Below are 20,456 nucleotides of genomic sequence, written 5' to 3'. Positions count from 1 at the left end.
CCACACACATGACCAGTACAACATGTGAGGCAGCAACATGTGAATAAAATGGAACGGGATGTTAACGGAGAAATATGGCAATTAGCAAAATGAGTGGGCAGATGCATTAAACAGTGACTCACATCCGTGTACTGCTCTGCCTGTTATTACATAGAGAGTTTCTTATTTTGCCAACTGCTGTCTTTTTACTTTGGTGTCTGAGAAACACAGTACAAAAAATGTTTGCATTTTTTAATGCATTTTCTGTAAAATCACACCAAATGTGGAATTGGAAGATATACACGTGCCACAAGTCCAGTTTATAACTGCAGCCCACCAGTCACACCATAATATTTACAGTAAATATGTACTTTTGTCAGAAAGTTTTTTCCACTTTGAATCTTACAGAGGAGAAGTTTTCCTACAGCTGAGCTGAAAACAGCAGCAGCACAGTGCTACTGGCAGGGCTGCTAGATATGAGTTAAACAGTTACACAGCAGTAAAGCATAGAAATGTATTTCATGGCAGCGTTTCTTATACATTAAAATGTCTCTTTTTAATTTAATAAATATCTGTTATGTGTTGTACTGATGGGCAAACATTTGAATTTCAGTGACATCAACAAGTCATACTTTAGAGCTGCCTCTGAATGCTCTAATACAGTTCAGCGATCAAGTATCATTTGTATTTTAATTATTCAAATGACAACCCGTAATTAAACCTAACTAGAAAAGCCCTCAGAGAGTGCAGACCTCCACCAAGGACAGAGAGGAAAACAGGAAACCCATGCAGTAAAGGATCATGAGCTGGAACAGAACCTGCGTCTCTGACACAGTTCTGTTTATGAGTCACCTTCTTAACCAGTTGAGCTATCTGGACACCTTGCTCCAATTTGTTGGACGACAAACTAACCTATGATGTTTAGTAACATCACTCCAAAACAGATTTGGATGAAATTTTCAGGGAAGGTCAGAAATGACACAAGGACCAAGTGATTAGATTTTGACAGTGATGCAGCTTATAGTCTGGATCTACTGAAAGATTTCTGTATCATTGTGAGATAGTGACACGGCGTCACTGTAACCATGACAACAAGTGAACTTTACGTCAGCTGCCTGCTGATGATCACATGATTATCATCCTACTATGAATCCACCACTGTGAACTGTCAAATGATAAAACAACTGAGCAGCCTTGGTGGAGTTCTGCTCTCTGAATGCTTATCTTGTTGTCCTTATTCTGATTTATGAAGGACATAAATGCAGTTAATTGTAGTCGGGTGAACCTGGTGGCTGTCGACTTTTGTGACTCTGTTATTGTTCCTGATCAGGTCCTGCTGTGTTGCTCTGGATGTTCAGCAGAAAGACCAGATGTTTTTAACTGCATTCATCTTCATGCTTGTCACTGTGAACAGATGAGTGTGATGTCCTGTCTCTGTGCAGATCTCCGTGCATTACAACATCCCCCCTCCAGCCGACTTCTCTGCCTTCAACATCTCCACCAACACCATGGCTAAATGTAACATCAGCAGGCCGCAGCTCATCCTCTTTGTGCATGTCAGGTACTCCACATTTCTATTGGATTAGCTGTGGTATGTAGAATATCTTGTTAGCAGTTTTCTGGACTTAAGTACGGACTATCTCAAGCTGCAAATGCAGCACAACACAGAGGAGGAAATAGTTCAGCTTGGATGTAAATTGTGGCTTTGAGCTTTGTTTTAGCAAGCTTTTCGATGTCTGAGATATTCATTTAGATTCAGGTTTGTTTTTAAGCATCTCAAAATATTCTTTAAAAACCATTTTGTGTAGACAACGGGAAAGAAATGTTTGAATGTCTCGGTGTCGTGCAGATAAAACTGTGAGCACAACAGAGTGCAGGAATCACGTTCTGAGATATCAATGTGGCATTTTTTAGAATGTTGAATAGTACCATAACATCTGCAGAGCTGTGAAGAAAGAACACACACTTGTAAAATGTGGATTCTGGTGAAAAATGCCTTCAGTGTCGCATTGTGTGTGGCTGCTGCAGATACCAGGGGAGGAGAGAGGAAACAAACATGGTCATCATCAACATCAAACTGCTGTCTGGATACATTCTGGATAAGAGCTCCCTCTCACTGGTCAGTTCATCACCTCCTCACTGAAGCCACCGCTGCCCCCTCCACGTGTAGCTCGTTCATATATACTGATGTCTGTGTGTGTGTGTGTGCTGTCTTAGCTGAAGAGAGACCGCTCCGTGAAGCGTGTGGACCTGGATGAAGGATTCATCAACATCTACTTAGACGGGGTAGGAGACACTGAGCCGCTGTGATAGATCTGTAAAATAATGCTATGTTAACAAATGCATTTACTAGAGCTGGGACTTAAATGTTTTAATGCTGATGAATTATTTACATAAAAAATAATGGGTTAAAAAAATAACACATTCAACGCACCTTTCTCAGTTCCCTAACTTGTGGCACACCGTAACACTGATGAACACTCCAGGCCAGTAGGTGGCAGTAATGAACCTAAAGTCTGTTTTCCAGCAGTGAAGAAGATGCACAGGAACATCCATCCAACCATCACTTTTAAAAAGCTAGAAGACCCTCAACTATTATACTAGGCGACATAAACCATGACTAATTGATTTTTAAAATAGTTGCCAATTTTTTTTCTATCAAATAATTAATCCACTAATTATTTCAACTCAGATGGTTGTACAGTTCTGGGATGTACCGACAGAAACGTGATGTTAGTGATAGAAATGTCGGTTAAATGAACTCAGGCCTTATTGTTTCTACTGATCGTTCATCAAAACATTATTTTACTGTATCTGTGTTGTGTTATAAGTCCTGTATTTGAGGGAACTCTGGCATGGAGATCACTGCAGAACACACTCAGACAGAAACAAAGATGGACAGTTTGTTCTGGTGAATTAGCAGCCCAGGGTTTCCGTGGCCGTTTAGATGGTAATAAGGCGTTTGTGTTTCTGCAGCTGAGGAAGGATGAGACGCAGATATACAGCGTGACTCTGGAGGAGGATCAGCCTGTCAGGAACCTGAAACCAGCTGTGGTTAAAGTCTATGATTACTACCAGACAAGTAAGAGCCTCCAGTCATTCAAAGCTTCTATTCGCACTGACTTGGATGCAGTTTATCATTTCCCTCCTCTTCTCTCATCACTGCTGTTGCTTTGGTTTGCACTCTCTCTTCAGCTCTGACGTGTTTTTTTTCCTCATGTTTCAGGCGATGAGGCGGTCACCGACTACACATCCGCCTGTGCAGAGAGTACGTAGCACTTCCTGAGCTTTGTGTTCATCCTTCATCCACTGCAGCTTATTATTTTTGCGCCGCATTTAGTACAAAGCCTCGCGGGCTTTCATTCCACTGTTCTGTGTAGAACCGAGGCACTAATCATGAAGGAAAAAAACTCAAGCACAACTCAAGTAGCATCCGCAGTGGAAATGACTGGTTTTAAGTAAAAGATCTCACTGTTTACTGGCTCTGCACTACAAAAACTCGAAATCTTACAAAGTCTGTTTGTCTTATTTGTAGTCTGAATGTCTCATCCCACTCGATTTAAGATAATTTCACTTAAGTGACATTTCAGCAGATGGAGGGACTTGTTTTAAGACAATGCATCTTAAATATCTTAAATCAAACAATCTGAGTGTTTTTCTTGTTTAATGTTGTTTTCGTTGTAATCCGTTACTGTTCGCTACAGAACAGGACACGTCTAACGCTTCGTTTGTCCCATTTAGATTAGTGTTCCATCCTACCATCTGTAGCTCTTTGTGAACTAGACTGCTCTAGCCTAGCTTAGCTAGACTGTATTCCCGTTATAAGGGATATACGGGAATACAGTCTAGCCCTCCTCCATTGACACATTTTGACAGGTTTTCAAGCTCCGAGCAGATCAGACCGAACCAATCAGAGCACCAGAGGCGGGAGTTAACGATGCGACCGCAACAGAGCGAGGTTTCTCTCGTGCGCTTTCCTCTGTTTTGCACGGGCTGAATTTGTCCTTAAAACCTCAACAAGAAGCAGCTCTTAAAGCTTTTCTTTTTAAAAAGGATGTATTTTTAATTCCGGCAGGCTGTACGATAGAATGCGTAGTGCTGCCCTCCACTGTTGAAAGGGAGAGCTTAGATTTTCCTCAGGACCCCTGTACGGCGAAGGAAGCTGTTAAAACTACAAAACATCATGGCAGAAAGGCAATTGTTAGGTCGCTTAGTGATTGCGTCACACATATGTTACGCTGATTGGCTCTCTCCAATTCAAGCTGTGATCGGTAGTCCCGCCTCTGGGCTAGATTTGGTTCAATGGAGCAGTTCCAGACTGACTTTGTGTGTATTTGTAATACACAATATAAAGGCTGTCTGATCCCCAGGCAAAGACTGCTCCACACAGATGGTATTTTTCTTTAAACAGTGAGTTTAAATGTATGTATGTTTTCCAGCTAAATACCAGCATGTGTTTTCTCTGCAGGTGACACCATCAACGAGCTGTAATTTCCAATCCTGTGAAGCTGCGACAGGAAGTGCTTCAGTCAGAAGAATCACTGTCAAAGAGAGAAACTTCTAGGTGTTTATTTTTTTCTTAGACCGTTTCTTAACTTTTTTTTTTTTTTTACTTCTTTTTAGCCGTGTTTCATTGAGAGAGACTCCCACTTTGTGTAATTGTAGGTGCAGGTTTGCTCTTTTATTCGTAGCTTGTGATCGTTCGGTGTTCTCCTCCTGGTAGGTGGTAGTGGTGGTGCTGCTGTCCTGCACATTATGACTGTGTGTAATGAAACCAATAATCAGTCAGCTTGAGAATCCATACCGTAGTTAGAGCCGCATCTCTCTTCAACACTGGAACCTGCACATTATAACCCACTGGACCCCAGCAAAGCAGCCACCGCTCTGTGATAGATGTTTTTAATAGATTTGACAAAATCCATATTATTCATACATGAAAGTGATGCATGAGACATACAGGGTACCAATAACAGTATGGTCCGAGTACTGTGTGTGTGTGTGTGTGTGTGTGTCACAGGATCTATGCTCTAGAAAAACAAAAGTACAGTCTTATGAGTGCCAGGTGACTCATTCTTGGCGTGTTTGTGTGTGTGTGTGTGTGTGTGTTCTGCTGTACCAGTAAAAAACAAAACAAAACCAAGGTAGATTGATACATCACTACCATACAATTTGAAATGTAACTGACTGACAATAAAATCTCTAAAATGACAAAATAAGTAAAAATTGTACTTCTGTTCATACAATACTGTCTCGTTTCATTTCAATAGTAAGGTCATTTTTTCATTCAGGCATCCTCTTTACAGTATATTATGTTTTCTTTCTTTTCGACACAGATAATGTATATACCACCGACTATCAACACACATCGTTTAACAGCCTTGCCAGTGTTGAATAGTTTGGTTTGCACAGCTGTGCAGGGAAAGTAAAGGCAAGGGGGACAGAATATATTAAGGTCATTTCACTAGTCTTCTACTTTGCTTTTTTTTCTTTTAGAAGTAAACATGTCACTATCTCAGGCACCACAACCATAAATGATCATCACTGTACCGACACATGAAACTAAGCAGCAGTTCCACATGATTCAGAAATCGCAGCGTAGTTTGTCGTCTACTCCTGCCAAAAAAATTCAAAAATGTAAAAAGACGGGGTGGGGGGGATAGTGTCTGGGATCCGCTGACTACAAACTGTTCACGGCCGATCAATGGATTCACGATGTGATGACCAACACTTTACGACAAAGACGGTCTGTTAAAGCTGAAGTTTTTTTGAATCGTCCTCATGCATGCAGGCTCTGGGTCACAGTGGGGATACACAGCAGCCGATCACTGATAAGACTGCAGAGAAAAGGTTGATTTAACGATTTGTTGAAATAAAGAAATGCAAAGAACTATTTGACCTAAAAACGCGCCCACATTATTTGACTAATATAACCATGTGAATTAAAGCTGGGCTTTGCTGGGCGTCATTGTGCAAAGATTCCACACTGACCTTTAAGCAAAGGAGATTTAAACCAAGCACAAGGCTTTTCACTGACCAGCTCAGACAGCACCAGCAGTCCACTTCTTACACAGGATGTGGTGGAGAAATGCTTCATCTCAACACTTAGTGAAAACATTAACACTCAGGAGAACAGGGATGCTACAGCTGAATGTTGGCTCTCTTTGTGTATTTAAAGTGTGCACATCTGGAGAGGGAAGAGCAGCAAGAGAATCGCAGTATATATGGATTATAATTTCTCCTTTGCCAAATTCCTGCCTACACCAGCTTTAATACTGAATCCACAAGTCAGGGAGGGACAGCTCCTAATGTTGAACTTATATCGTTCTAAATGACTAGTTGATAATTGATTTATTTTTAAATGGTCAAACACAAGCACACTTTCTGACTTACAGTCCTTTCTATGGGTCAGGGCACTCAATATTGCCTTCCCCATAATTCAAATCAACAGTGTACCCACATTTTATAACTGCCCCATTAGCCCCCATTTTCCTGTCAAAGATGGAGCCACGATAACCCTGATGACATCACTGGGGGCATCTTCTTAGACTTGTCTGTTTTTACAAACTAATACACCTCATTACAAGCAAAGCGACATGAAACTTGGTGAACCTCCCCTTTAGTACCATTAATGACAGGAAGTGCCTGAATATCTGGTCTGTAGAAATACTGACAGTGATCTCTCTGATCCCCACTGTGCTCAGGGCCGGTGGTAGCTCTGCCTGTAATGTAGCTGCAGGCAGACGTCCCCATGGTGAAGTAGAAAACCTCATGCAAACCTGTCCACATACAGCAATACAGCTCAGAAACGGATTGAAACTCATTCATACGATGGCAGCCTCCCAGCAAGGCTGAGCACGCGGCATCAACAGCACACAGTCAAGGCACAGTTCTGAATTGCATTAGTCCATAGTGTTGATCCTGTGGGGTCCTGCATTGGTGTGGTCACTGTAGCGCCCTCCGGTGGTTGTTGCTGTAGGCTGGCAGTGGTGTGTAGTCACATCATCAAGTTAGCTACAGGCTACTTGGCAAATAGATGAGCTTCACCTGTCGGTGTGCACACACAGATATGCAGTCTGCACCTTGAGTTGGCAACATGACGGCTTCGTACGGACACAGCGACATGTTCCTGTTCAACGTGTTCACAAGTACACTGAGAATGTGGCAGCTTTGGTGAGACCAACAGTCTTTTGGCGGTCACCTCTGAACGCTGAGTGTCCTTCAACTGATGTGGTTGACCACAGATTTAATCCCATAGTAAACTGTTCAGATGTGGAGATGATGGAAAAGCATGTTGATCCTGGTTTCAATTTGCCGATGGATAAACTAAGCTAACCAGTTTTAGCTTTGTACCAACCAGCTAGAACCTAAAAACTAACCGAGAGCCCAGAGAACAGTAGCTTAGCATAAAATCTGGAAGTAGTGTTGAAGGTCACTGACTGGACTGTAGCTTCTCAGTAATCCAGGTCATGGCAATCCTAAGTGCCTTAAAGAAGATAACTGGGCTTCTTTTTGGTTTGCGAATGTTTCCTCAGTTCCAGGGATTTATTCTCACCCCCAAAACATCCTGTACGTAGCTGCCCAGATAGCAAACTATGGGTGAATCAATGTTGAATCTATGTTGAGACCTAACGTAGAAATTATACAGAAAGCGCAAGGTTGATAAAATGTTGAGTCAACGTTTGCTTACATAGATTACATGTTTGCAAACATAGATTCAACATTAATTAAACATTGACCTGTCAAACATTTTAATTAAACCAAAATACAATGTAGATTCAATGGCATCTTTTAAACACAAACTTCAATGTTGACAAAATGTTGTTGAATCAACGTTGATCCAACCATCAGTCTTCAACCGTAACCACAATTCAACCTTCTTAACCCTAATTCAACATTGATTTAACATCTTTTGCTATCTGGGAAAAGTGTGATTTATGGTTGAAAAGCAAACGTTGACTCAACATTTTATCAACCTTGCGCTTTCTGTATAATTTGTACATTAGGTCTCAACATAGATGCAACATTGATTCACCCATAGTTTGCTATCTGGGTGGTGTGTCTGAGAAACCTGGAAATATTTTCTGCAGACACGTTGAGCAGTGTTTTGTATACAGTCCAAACTACATGAAAAAACAGGGCAAACCTCAGCAGCCCACCTGTCCAAAGGTAAGGGATGCTCTTTGAAGACAGTCATGTCCACATTCTACAACAGATGGTTTGAGTTAAAGAAGCTATCTGCATTAAACTAGAACAGCTACCTCTAAACAGAAGAGAGGATCGACCACACCATTTATCAGGCATGTAGAATGCAGTCATGAGATCCCTCACCAGGATGTTTCACAACCAATCACAGCTTGACGCTTGTGAGTTTTAGGTTGTTCATGGGTCTTTAGTCATGTGAGCTGGGAGAGAGGATTAATCCTCCCATTCTGTCTGTCAGAACTGAAGAAGAAACCAAAAAGAAGTTACCTTCTAGTTCTTAGAATGAACAGGAGCTGTAGCTAAAGCACAGAACGGTTTGTTAAACTACTAAACAACTTGCTGTTTTTACAAACAGAGCCATGCTAGACATTCTACCACTGCTTGCAGTCTTATGCTAAGCTAACAGCTTCATGTGTGCGAGTGGTTTCACTCTCATCAGCTCTTGACTGTAGACGGCTGTGAAGCTGGATGTATACAAGCACATTTCTGAAGTATCTGAATGCTATGGGTTAAATGGAGCATTGATTTAAAATCAAATATACCAAATACTGCACAATAATGAGCAGCTTCAGTACCAGTACTGGTACTTACTTTCCAAACCATATACTGGTGAAACTACTGTGAGAACTGCAAAGTGAACTCCTGAGCGTTGTGGGATAAAGTCTAACAAAATACCTCCAGTTACTTTGGTAAGCCTGCATGAAGAGATGTGACCAGGATGTGCTCTGAATGTCCCCATGTGCTGCAGATCCTGCTAGGTTTAGTCTGTGAGCAGCAGTGAGGTGAAGTGACTGGAGGATGCAGTCGTGTGCCACTGCCAGAAACTAAAGTTCTGCACCATCAGATCCTCTCCAGCCCCTGCTCAGTGACTCATTTCTGTTGTCTCTCATAGATTTACACATTTTGGATAAACTTGCACTTTCTCCAAATATATCTCTAAAATGATTACAGCCTTTGATTGAAGATTCTTTTAAGCAATTTCTGTTTAAACTTAGCAAAGTCCTGATGAAACACTCAACAAAAACATTGGCATTATGTCATTTGGCAATTTTCTCTAGAAGTAAAAAAAGAAATAAAGGAAACAAATAATACAAAAGATTCAACCAACAGTAACTACAAGATCTCCATTTGGCAATATAGAAAGGCTTTGTAAAGTCTTTGACAGGTATATATTTTGGTTTATGTACAGAAGTGTGTGTGTTGTGTGTCCGCCAAGGGGCTCCCTTTTTCAATCCAAACAGCATCACATAAAAAACGTGGAGGTGGAAACATCTGCACGGTAAATCAAAGTGTGATTAAAAATGAAAAGTAACAAAGAAGGCGTGGTGTCCGTGGAGGACTGGAAACAGGAAGGACCTGTGGAGTCTGTGATGGGAGAGTCCCTGCCGAAGCTACCTGCTCATCACCTGCACTCTAAGGCGTCTCTTAGTTCATGAACTGTGTGTATCCCTCTGCTCCTGTGACGATCACATCCATCCAGATCCTCATGGCCTCCGCTGAGGGCGCCACCATGTAGTAGAGCCGGTCGTGGGTCTTCACACAGAAGGTCAGGGAGGGGTTGGGGCTCTGCAGGACCAAAACACAATCAGTCTGTTTGTACACTGCATAAACTCTAAATCCTACCAAGTCTATTTGTCTTATTTTTAGTCAAAATGTCTCATCCCACTTGATTTAAGACGCATGCACTTAGCAAGAGACACTTCAACAAGATGGAGGGACTTGTTTTAAGACAACGCATCTTAAATATCTTGTTAAGTCAAGCAATCTTGAAATTATCTTGTTTTGATTTGAATTTTACAAGAAAACTCAAAATAAGTTTAATCCTCGTCTCGTCCTGCGGGTCAAATTAACCCGTTTTAAAGTTTCAAAATGTGAAAAAAAATATATATTTTCACTGTGAAAACTTCCACGTTTTCAAATTTTCTTGGAACATTTTTGAACATTTTTTGGTGAAAAAAAAGTTTCTTTAAGAACACTTGAAAAAAAAAATCTACCAAAATCCAGCGAAGTTCTGTTAAGGAAAATTGTTAAGGAATTTTTTTCCTGAAGATTTCGCAAATTTTTATAAATTTGGGGAATTTTTTTTACCGTGTTTTTTAAGACAAGGAAACAATATTTTCTGGTGCCGTAAATGAGGACAACAGGAGGGTTAAGACACCTAAGTTTGACAATCCTGGTAAAATAGAGCTTAAAATAAGTTTTCTCAGCTAATTTTAAGATCTTAGTATTCTAAATATCATATCTTATTTCAAGAAATCTTACCAAGCCATTTTTCACTTGTTCTGTTTCAAGGTAGAAGTTCCTTGAAATAAGCTTCCTTTCTTGTTCTGAGAGGGGCATTTTTTCCAGTGCATGTCTATTTACACAACCTACCAACTCTGCTGCCTCTCTGAGTTATATGAGATCTGTTCCAACCTTGTATACGCTACAGCACACGGTTCCTGTAGCAGTGATCAGAACTACAGCATCTATAAATGGAGGACGTTAAGTTAAACTGGACTCCACAGTCTTGTATTAGTGTTCAGTCACTGCTGTGTTAATGGACCAGTGGAGAACACGCGTTAAGACAGAGCTAACCTTCGATTTTAAACTCCAATTCCTAATCCAGTCTTTAAAAATGCATCTTGTTCAACAGGTCTGACCACCCTTACATGAGATTTTTTTAAATAGTAAATTAATTTACTGAAGTTAAAGAGGCAAAGTTAACACCACAGTCTGCCTCAGTTACCTCTTAGTGCTAACTACTAGTCTGTTCTGGTCTTTAGTCCACACTTTAGCTGTTTTGAATTCCACTTTCACAGCTCCAGGTTGTTTCCAGAGAAAGACTCTCAAACCCACTGTATGCTGGCTGCCCAGCACCAAACAGCACATTAGCAAAGTTAGCGACTAGCTGGTGAACGTCACAGAGAATTTAAAAATGGACGTAGTGAAGGCCAAACCACCCACTGGATGTGGTAACAACTGAGGGCTGGATTTGTAAAACAGTAAGCATTCTGAACCGTAGCAAAATGTTCACTTCAAGGTAGCCTCATCCTAAAACCCAGCCTGCTTTATCCTCTAATTTTCTCTGAATGGCACCATCATTTATAAAGATGTTTTGATGGAGGTGTGAAACTAGCCATTCAGACCAGAAAACTCAGTGGGAAAATATTTACTGAGGTCGAACATCAATTGAGAACTAGAGCCATTTTCTTACAGACTTCAATACAATCTGACTACTTTTTGGAACCAGAGGAGTCGCCCCCTGCTGGCTGCTGGAAAAATTCAGGTTTGAAGCCCTTCATTGGCCTCACTTTTCAAACATGGAGGTGACATCCATCTTTTACAGTACCGTAAAAAAGTTTGAGGTCACTTAGAAATGTCCCTATTTTTAAAAGAAAATCATTTTTTAAATGAAGATAGCATTAAATGAATGATAAATCCAGTGTAGACATTGTTAATGTCCTAAATGACTATTCTAGCTGGAAACAGCTGATTTTTAATGGAATATCTCCATAGGGGTACAGAGGAACATTTCCAGCAACCATCACTCCTGTGTTCTAATGCTACATTGTGTTAGCTAATGGTGCTGAAAGGCTCATTGATGATCAGAAAACCCTTGTGCAGTTATGTTAGCACATGGATAAAGTGTGAGTTTCATGGAGAACATGGAATTGCCTGGATGACCCCAAACTTTTGAACGGTAGTGTGTGTACAGTCAGCGGTGAACACACACATCACCTGTTTGCTAATATATCAAGGTTGTTGATCAGCCAGTAAGTGACTAAAACAATGCCTTAAAACATCCGCATAAAAATATTAAATCTACAACTGCACAGAAGTGGATGCAGAAATGGAATTACTTTTATATTGTGCTGCAAAAAACTGTGAGGAGTCTTGACTTATTAAATGCCCTCAATGTTTTTGGCAAAGGTTGTTGGGTATCTTCAATTTTCAGTTAAGTGATGCTCAGCTGTGAGTCTAATACAAGAGTGACCAGTTCTGCACAGAGAAATATCGTTTTCCAATACCGAACCCAGCACAAGAGATCATCATTCATGTGGAGTATTGGTGTTACGGATGTCTCAGCCGTCCACTCAATGAACTACGGGGACGGTAATATTCCACAAACAAAAGGACACTTTCAGATATTGCGGTCGCATATTTGCTTTCCTCACTGCGGTCTTTTCTTCTGAAGAGCAACCAAGCAGACTAGTAAAGTATTTGAACCGAACATCTGCATCACTTTTCCTCCTCCAAAACATTTTCTTTGTGTGTGTGTTCTAAGTGCAGCAGACTTGAAAGTTTCTCCCTCTGTAATGTGACATTGGAAGTGACAAGTAAAATCAAAGTTGCAGAGCTGATCAGAGCCACACAGTTTGTCAGAGTGTGCTGCATTGCGACAGGCCATCAAACACACACAAACACAGAAGATGAGGAGGCAGCGGCTTTATGTTGGAGATAAAAAACAATGAGAAGACGTGCAAGGCTCAAGTCAAGCAGCAAGCAGCCCCCATAGTAAAGAACAGAAACGGGGCCAAAAACTACACCTACAGCTCTATCTACAGGGGAGAACCACCGCTTCCTCAGCACAGAGGGTTCTTTGAAAATAAATGAAAAAGGAAAGGGAGATCAAATCAGGCTTTTCTTCTATCAAACCTGAAAAAGACTAAAAATAACTTCTTTATATGAAGCAATCAGCAGGTGTGGACCTTACCTGGATTCCTCTGCTCAGCTTCTTTCATGCAAACACTTCTTAAAACACACAGCACACACACATTTCTCTGTTTTCTAAACCACTCCACTGGTTTACACTGGGAGCACTGGGATAGACGGAGGGAACAGGCAGGATTAGCAATTCAAACTACCACACATGAGAGGGTTTCAGGCTTCAGGCCGCTCACTACATTTGAGCCATGCATCAGAAGCCACAAACCCTCTCCTCTACAAAGCACTGAGAGTTTGGACACACTGGGGGAACAGGAAGCGTGGATACATACACTGGTCATATTCAAGTTGAAAAATCCCTTCTGTGACAGCAGCCGGCCAAAGCAAAAGCACAAGACAGGGAGAAATGAAGCAAAACAGAGCGCGCAACAATGTGTGAAATCAAAGAGAACGCAGGATGAGAATTAAAGTGAGAAACGGCCGTGAGATAACGAGTCACTCCCAGCATACCTTTGTGGCACTGCGCAGGTGATCGTAATAGACCTCCTCTATAGCCTGGAAGTAGATCACACCCTTCAGCTTGGTCTCATGTTTGTCTGTGGGAAGGAAAACAACGTGGGTTTGGTCAGAGACTGAAATAATTGGACTTTTCTTGGCTGGAAAAGCAGAGGCCCACCGCTTCCACGTCACCTAGAATCAGGACGGAGAGAACACGCGATACGGGCATTAAAAAAAGAAGGAATCAAACTTTGATCATGACCAATTTATAGTCTGTGATGATGGATGGAAAAAGACAAGCACAGCACTTTTTCTCTGTTTTTAAACCAGTGGTGCTTCATTGTATTTTCAGACTTGACTGCATTCTTACGCTACTCTGGTACATCATTGCAGTTTGTTTCATCAGCCACTGCAGAACTGCAGTAAGGAACCGGTGGGGAACTCAACGCCCCTCTCTACCTCCAGGCACAAACACTCCACAAGCCAACTTAAGAGTAGTAGGTAGAAACGCGGCGCTTCATTTCGAGGAATAACACTTTGGTTTTAATACGCAGCTATTATCTGCTAATGACCTCTTTAGCATTCAAATAGCCCTGCAATCGCATCTCATTTGACTGCATGTAAATTACCAAAACTCTGCTTGTGGTTGAGGTTGATTAGCACGAATTAGCGGCGCGCACGACTTACGCTCGTCACCTCCTGGTACTCATCGTTCAAGGTCAAGAGACAAGGGCAAGCGATGCATCTCAATCAGCCCCCTCAGAGAGCGTGGCGCCGAGCGCATTTTAACTACTGCCAAAGTAATCTCAGTACACCTCCTCACACTGGCTCCCTTTCAACAAGGTACGCTTTAAGCAGCTTTAAGCGGAACCTTCTGAGGACTTCAAAGGCCTGACAGCGAACAAGTGTCCCAGAGCTCGCAGCACAAGATCAAATTACACCGGCGTGCATGCTACATACTACATGCAATTCTGCTCAAGGTCTGGAGGACACGCGTTCTGACTGCCACTCATCCACAGCAGAGCGTTTGTGTTCAGCTCACTGCAGCCGCTCCTCCATTCCACACTCTCTCGTATTTACATATTATTTCTATTATATTTTGACTGTTGCTGACTGATGTAACACAGAAATAACCCCAAGCTTTGGAAAACCAAGCCTCCCTGCACACACACAGAGGACTTGAACGCATCGCAGCACCACTACCACAGCATGGACACGTGAACAGGACGTCACAGTAACACACAGTCAGGGGTGGAATGGTACGCATTTACAGGAAACCAAGGTCAGATTTGATTTCATTATTCACGTTTTCTGCTACTGTATCCTTCAACTCTGCTACATTTAGAAGAAAAATGTTGTACTCTCACCGCACTACATGCATTTGAGCTGCAGTTACTACTCGCTTTTGAAGTTGAGATCGATTATCAGAAACACGAGGAGCTTAGAAAATATGATGCACTCTGGTACAGTATATAAAAGCAGCTCAACTACAACCAAATGCATCAGTAAAATACTGTTTAAACATCACGGCACAGTATTAAACCCTCTTCTTACCTTTAAAAACGTATCTCAGTCAAAGAACATTTCCAGCAACCATCACTCCTGTGTTCTAATGCTACATTGTGTTAGCTAATGGTGCTGAAAGGCTCATTGATGATCAGAAAACCCTTGTGCAGTTATGTTAGCACATGGATAAAAGTGGGAGTTTTATGGAAAACATGGAATTGTCTGGAAGACCCCAAACTTTGGAACGGTGGTGTATATTTTTTTTAAGTTTTGTTCATGTTAATTATTTCTACCTTAAGGTGGTAGTCTACCCTAATTTATTAAACAACTTATTTTGTTATAATTTCTAAACAATGCAACCATTCAACACAAAACTTTGCACAAAGAAAGATAGACTTAGTAGAAGCATTTTACATTTAGCTAAAGTCTGCCACATTTTATAGTTTCCATAGCAACAGATTTGCAGAGATACAAAAAATCTTGTGGAACAATTATCTTCAGAAGGAAACTAGCTATCAACACCAAATTTATTGTGCTGACTCCTTATGTTATTATGTATATTTTAAGTTGACAGATTTTTACTTCATCTAATATTTCTGCTCAAATAGAAAATAAGGACTCTTTTCATGGTTATCATTCAAATCTACAAAAATAGGAAAAATTGTCTACTTACCCCTATGGAGATATTCCATTAAAAATCAGCCATTTCCAGATAGAATGAATGAATGAATGACTGAATTTATTTTGGTCAGACACTTCAACACAACATTATATTCTCAATTTCATCATAATAACCAAAATGGGATAATAATGGAATGATAGAATAGTCATTTACCACATTAACTATGTCTAGGCTTGATTTATCATTCAATTAATGTTATCTTCATTGAGAAAAACTGCTTTTCTTTCAAAAATAAGGACATTTCTAAGTGATCCTAAGCTTTTTAACGGTACTGTACATTTGGTGCAGAAGCCGACATCATCGTAAATCATCTGTAAAACAGACAAAGTACTGAACTGGAGTCACTGTCTGAGGAAACTATGCTGACCCCTTCAAGAGCCTGACAGCAACATGTGTGAGGCTGTGGCTGGTAGAGGAGCTGCACAAACGCACCGTTTTTGTTCTGCTTTAATATACTGAAAGTCTTTCATGTTTCACTTTGAGAGAACAGGCATCGAGGATGAGAACTTTCATCTCCTTGGACTGATATTATCTCAGGGAAATGTTCGCAGCAGGGCTAATGTGAAGAAGATCAGCAGTTTGTATCTTCAAGAACTTGGGCTGGGCTCCATGAACAGAAAATGTACTACTGTGCTGAACAGACAGAAAAGTCCCACCCAGGGACGCTGCTCTTCAGTTCAAGTCTTCTGTCATCTCTCTCTACTGCTGAATTGGCAATAAAGACATAAAATAAGAAAAAAGCACCACCCAGACAAATTTTAAGTGCTCTACAGAGTGCAGAGCAGAGCAGCTGCCAGCAGCACACACTGAAACCCAGAAGAACATGAACGGTGTAACTCACCAACATAGTAGGAGAAGGTCCTTTTGAGGCGGTCGAAGACGAACCAGCGCTTCTTCCAGGACTTGATCTTGCCTCCCATCTTCACCAGGTAGCCCTTGCACATCTTCTCGGTGAGGATGACGTGGTAGCACGTCTCCACGCTGTGGCCTGATGACTCCACATGTGTGCGCAGGTCAAACTCCTCCTTCCTGATGGGCAGGTAGCGAGTCATAGGACGGGCCTGGAGGGACGGAGCATCAGACACAAACAAGGAGGGTCAACAGCAACAGAGAGACAACACATGACAGCCTCGTTTTAATCATCCATCCATCATCAAGACCCCGCTTAATTACCATCAGAAACGCAATCCCCAACCTGCAGCTTAAAGGCCACCCACCCCAGCCACAGACTGTTCTCTCTGCTGCCACCAGGGCGGCGTTATCGCTGCCTGAAGGCAGACAGAGAAGATGAGGAGCTTCTTCCCACAGACTGTCCTCCTGCTGAACCTCAAACAACAGACAATCAAACCTGCAAACTCTGTTCAACATCTTGTTTACTTTCAGCCTTATGTGTATGTGTGTATATTATTTGTACTATTTGACACTTTGATTTATGTATTTACTTTGCTTATTTCTATCTCTCTCTGCATATATACATATGTATACATGTATTTCTTGTGTGTTTTTATTCTTTATCCTTACTCTTAATGTTTAGGTCTAGAACAATGTGCATTACACTATGCATAAGTGTGTTTGTGATAAATAAAGCTCTTGAATCTAATCCTCATTAGGGTCATGGAGGGCTGGAGTCAGTCCCAGCTGACAGACTGAAGACAGGGGACACCTGGACAGGTAACAGTCTATCACAGGACTACATATAGAGACAAAGAAACACATTCACACTGACAGACAATTTAGAATTATCAGTTAACCTCAGCATGTTTTTGGACTGTGGGAGAAAACCCACACATGCACAGGGAGAACACATAAACTCCATGCAGAAGGATTATGGGAAGGCCTGGATCCAGGGATCTTCTAGCTGCAAGGCGACAGTGCTAACCACCAGAGCACTGTGCAGCTCGTCTTCAATCTCAAACAATGTATTCTAATCAAACTTTAGATGTGTTAAAATGTACAGATTTTGCATCTTTGTCTTCTGTAGAGACACAGAGAACAGCGGTTGTGTACATACAGAGGGTAGATTGTCTGAACGTACAGTTGGGGTTATTTTTGGTAGGAAGATTGTCTAATTTAATGATGCTGAAAACTGACAAAATATCGGCTTGCAGCTGCACCAGTCTGAGGAAACTGCAGGGTTTCTCCCTCAGCAGCATGTTTCTGCTACGCTTTTAGCTGACAGGCGGGGTAATTTTACACTTTTTCACCATGCAGCCTCAATTATGCCTCATTTTACTGACCTGAGAGAAGTTCTTGGCCCTCATTTTGACCTCCTTCTCCACTAGCTGCTGCCGGTGGAAAGTTTCATCCTGCAGTCTTTTCTCTGCCTCCTCCCTCCTCCTCCTCTCCTCCTCCAGCATCTGACGGCGAGCCAGGCTCTCTCGTTCCTGGAGGAGAGAGCTTTCATTAAATATTTTTTTGATCTGTGGAACGGCTTTGCAGAGCGCGCGTGTTCTTTTTTTTTTTTTTTTTTTTTCCCCCCCAGTCAGAACTCAGCTCCACATTCATACATTTATGTACATATTCTGCTGGGAGCTGACCACAAACTCCCACTGCTGGCCACCGTGCAGCCCCACCACACAGCTCCACTCTTTTAACAGAAAGCTTTTGTTTTTCTTTTGGAGAAGTTATGATCGGATTGACAGACAAAAAAAACACCCAAACATTCAGGAGACATGCGGAGTCAGAAAGACTAAAAGTGTAAAAGGCAAACAGAAGGTGGAAGTTATAAAAAGATTCTGACGATAACAAGCATAGTTTTTAATACAAATTTGACAAGAGAAACAACGGAAACTTTACTCAGCGATTTTCACGTTTACTTATGACATTTCAGTCCTTAAACCTCGATTAGAAAAGGAATTTTCTGAAGATGTAATGGACTTTCAGAGGCAGTAACAGCAGAGATGTGGGAGAGAAGCTTTGGGGCAGAAGATGGATCATCTATAATGGCCTTTCAGAATGAGCTACTTCATCAGCACAAAGACATTCAAAGGCCAATAAACAGCTCTGACTTACTGTCATGGAGCTCTATTTTTCACGTTCAATTCAAAGCTGTCGAACACCGCACAAACTCATCAGTCACTACGTATGGATTCAGGGTCATCAGCTCCTCTCTGGACGGTGTGTCTTACCCGCGATTCAATAAGTCTGGCTTTCTCCAGCTGCGCCTCCTTCAGCATTTTCTCCATCTCCTCAATCTTCAGAGCGTCCACTCCTCCAACGCTGGCATCAAACACAACAACACCAAATTAAGTTCTACTGTTCAGTCATTTTACATTGAAAGCAAGAGCAGCTACACTCAACAAGCTACACAACAGCAAATCACTTAAAGGTGGAGTGTGATTCTGGAGAAAGATGGTGGTTAGCATATTTACACGACCAGGCTAAAGTTTGATTTAATGCTTTTATCCATGTGCTAACATAACTGCACAAGGGTTTTCTAATCATCAATGAGCCTTTCAGCATCATTAGCTAACACAATGTAGCATTAGAACACAGGAGTGATGGTTGCTGGAAATGTTCCTCTGTACCTCTATGGAGATATTCCATTAAAAATCAGCTTTTTGCAGATAGAATAGTCATTTACCACATTAACAATGTCTAGACTGGATTTATCATTCATTTAATGTTATCTTCACTGAAAAAAAATCTGCTTTTCTGAAATCAGAAATTTCCTGGGTGACATCTGCAGGTTTTTATATCAACATCTGTCAGACTTTACAATGCTGCTGTATAAACTGGTCTACCTCTGTTACTGCTGCAGTTTTTTTCCACTTACACATGCATATCACTCATGTGTAATAACTGATCCTCATGTAAATAGTCTTCTCTTTTGTGTATATAATGTCTTAATTTTTGCACTCTGTGTTTCCTACTTTATTCCAGACTGCCTTTATACTTTTTTTTCTCCTGGAAGCTGCTTTAACGGTGAACTTTCCCCAATGTGGGATCAATAAAGTTTATCTTATCTTATTCCCAGAAATATACGTCACCATGTCCAATCTGTAGCTTCCAACAACTTGCTGGCAACTTAATCTCCAGAGAATTGTTTTTGTGACATACTGCACTAATTTTATTGATGAATCATTTATTTATTTCCCTCTCAATCTCACTGATTTGTTTCCTGATCTGTCTTCAGGCTGCAGTTCCGCTGAGAAGACCCTGAATGTTTGCATATGATTGTTGAGTCAGTCACGGCTTCTTGTGGCGATGAGGTGGACAGGATTTTTTCTTTTTCACACAATCTTTACAAACTCCAAATGATTTGACTTACTGTACCAACCAAACTGCATATCATATATGACTAGTTTAACCCTTAACTCATTGGCTGCCAGCTGTTTTCAGAGCAAAGAGCCCCCTACTGCCAGAGTTTTTAAGAATTTTGACAGATTTTTCAAGATCTACAGAATATCAAGTTTTAAGACTACATAAACATTGAAACTATTGAAAGAACGTGTAGATTCTCTTCTTTCATCAGGAAAAAAAAGTTTGTTTCTAGCATTTTCGGTTCTAAAGTTATCGGCAGCAGAACATAGGGTAGTTTCAGCAAAAACACCTGTTTTTGACCAAAAAACAGATAACGAGCTTTTTGTGCAGAGAGGCACATCAATCACTTTGATGCCGATATTTTTTGGTTTAGTGACATCCCACACAACTGAACAGTTGTTTACTTATATGAAACAACAAAAACAACTCGGAAAAAGCATTTTGAGGTCAACTTTTTAACCTTTTGTTAGCTAAATCATTTATTTACAAACAAACAACACAAGTCAACATTTTGGTTCAGAACAATATATCTTGCAAAATATAAACAAAATATTTTTAGGTGTGTGTGTGTCTGTGTGTGTGTCTGTGTGCTCGCTCTCAACTCATTTGACTCGGCTTCATCAGATGAGCTCAACAGAGCGGTGGTGGCGAAACCGAAACCGAAAACTAGCGCGGCTTT

At 41.1% G+C, this 20,456-nt stretch overlaps 2 protein-coding genes across 11 annotated transcripts in view; one reads left to right on the top strand and one right to left on the bottom strand.

The window, feature by feature from the left end:
- LOC110964240 (alpha-2-macroglobulin-like protein 1) overlaps positions 1–5,222 on the top strand; it is a 50,592-nt gene extending 45,370 nt beyond the window's left edge. For both annotated transcript variants that reach the window (XM_051957538.1, XM_051957537.1), the window contains exons 31-36: positions 1,422–1,540; positions 2,008–2,098; positions 2,197–2,265; positions 2,956–3,061; positions 3,206–3,247; positions 4,448–5,222. In XM_051957538.1, the coding sequence (XP_051813498.1) occupies positions 1,422–1,540; positions 2,008–2,098; positions 2,197–2,265; positions 2,956–3,061; positions 3,206–3,247; positions 4,448–4,470 (450 nt within the window). In that variant the 3' untranslated portion in view covers positions 4,471–5,222. The remainder of the gene's footprint in view (positions 1–1,421; positions 1,541–2,007; positions 2,099–2,196; positions 2,266–2,955; positions 3,062–3,205; positions 3,248–4,447) is intronic.
- Positions 4,863–20,456, bottom strand: part of phldb1b (pleckstrin homology-like domain, family B, member 1b) — a 155,626-nt gene continuing 140,032 nt past the window's right edge. For 7 of the 9 annotated variants that reach the window (XM_051957529.1, XM_051957535.1, XM_051957531.1 and 4 more), the window contains 6 exons: positions 18,643–18,733; positions 17,752–17,898; positions 16,356–16,575; positions 13,339–13,424; positions 13,161–13,190; positions 4,863–9,747 (listed from right to left, as the gene is read on the bottom strand). In XM_051957529.1, the coding sequence (XP_051813489.1) occupies positions 9,607–9,747; positions 13,161–13,190; positions 13,339–13,424; positions 16,356–16,575; positions 17,752–17,898; positions 18,643–18,733 (715 nt within the window). In that variant the 3' untranslated portion in view covers positions 4,863–9,606. The remainder of the gene's footprint in view (positions 9,748–13,160; positions 13,191–13,338; positions 13,425–16,355; positions 16,576–17,751; positions 17,899–18,642; positions 18,734–20,456) is intronic. The other 2 variants (XM_051957530.1, XM_051957536.1) reach the window with 1 other exon arrangement.

Source organism: Acanthochromis polyacanthus, chromosome 13, assembly GCF_021347895.1.
Source record: "Acanthochromis polyacanthus isolate Apoly-LR-REF ecotype Palm Island chromosome 13, KAUST_Apoly_ChrSc, whole genome shotgun sequence".
NCBI lineage: Eukaryota > Metazoa > Chordata > Actinopteri > Pomacentridae > Acanthochromis > Acanthochromis polyacanthus.
The sequence above is the reverse complement of the archived record's forward strand: the minus strand, read 5'-3'. Positions and strand labels throughout refer to the sequence as shown.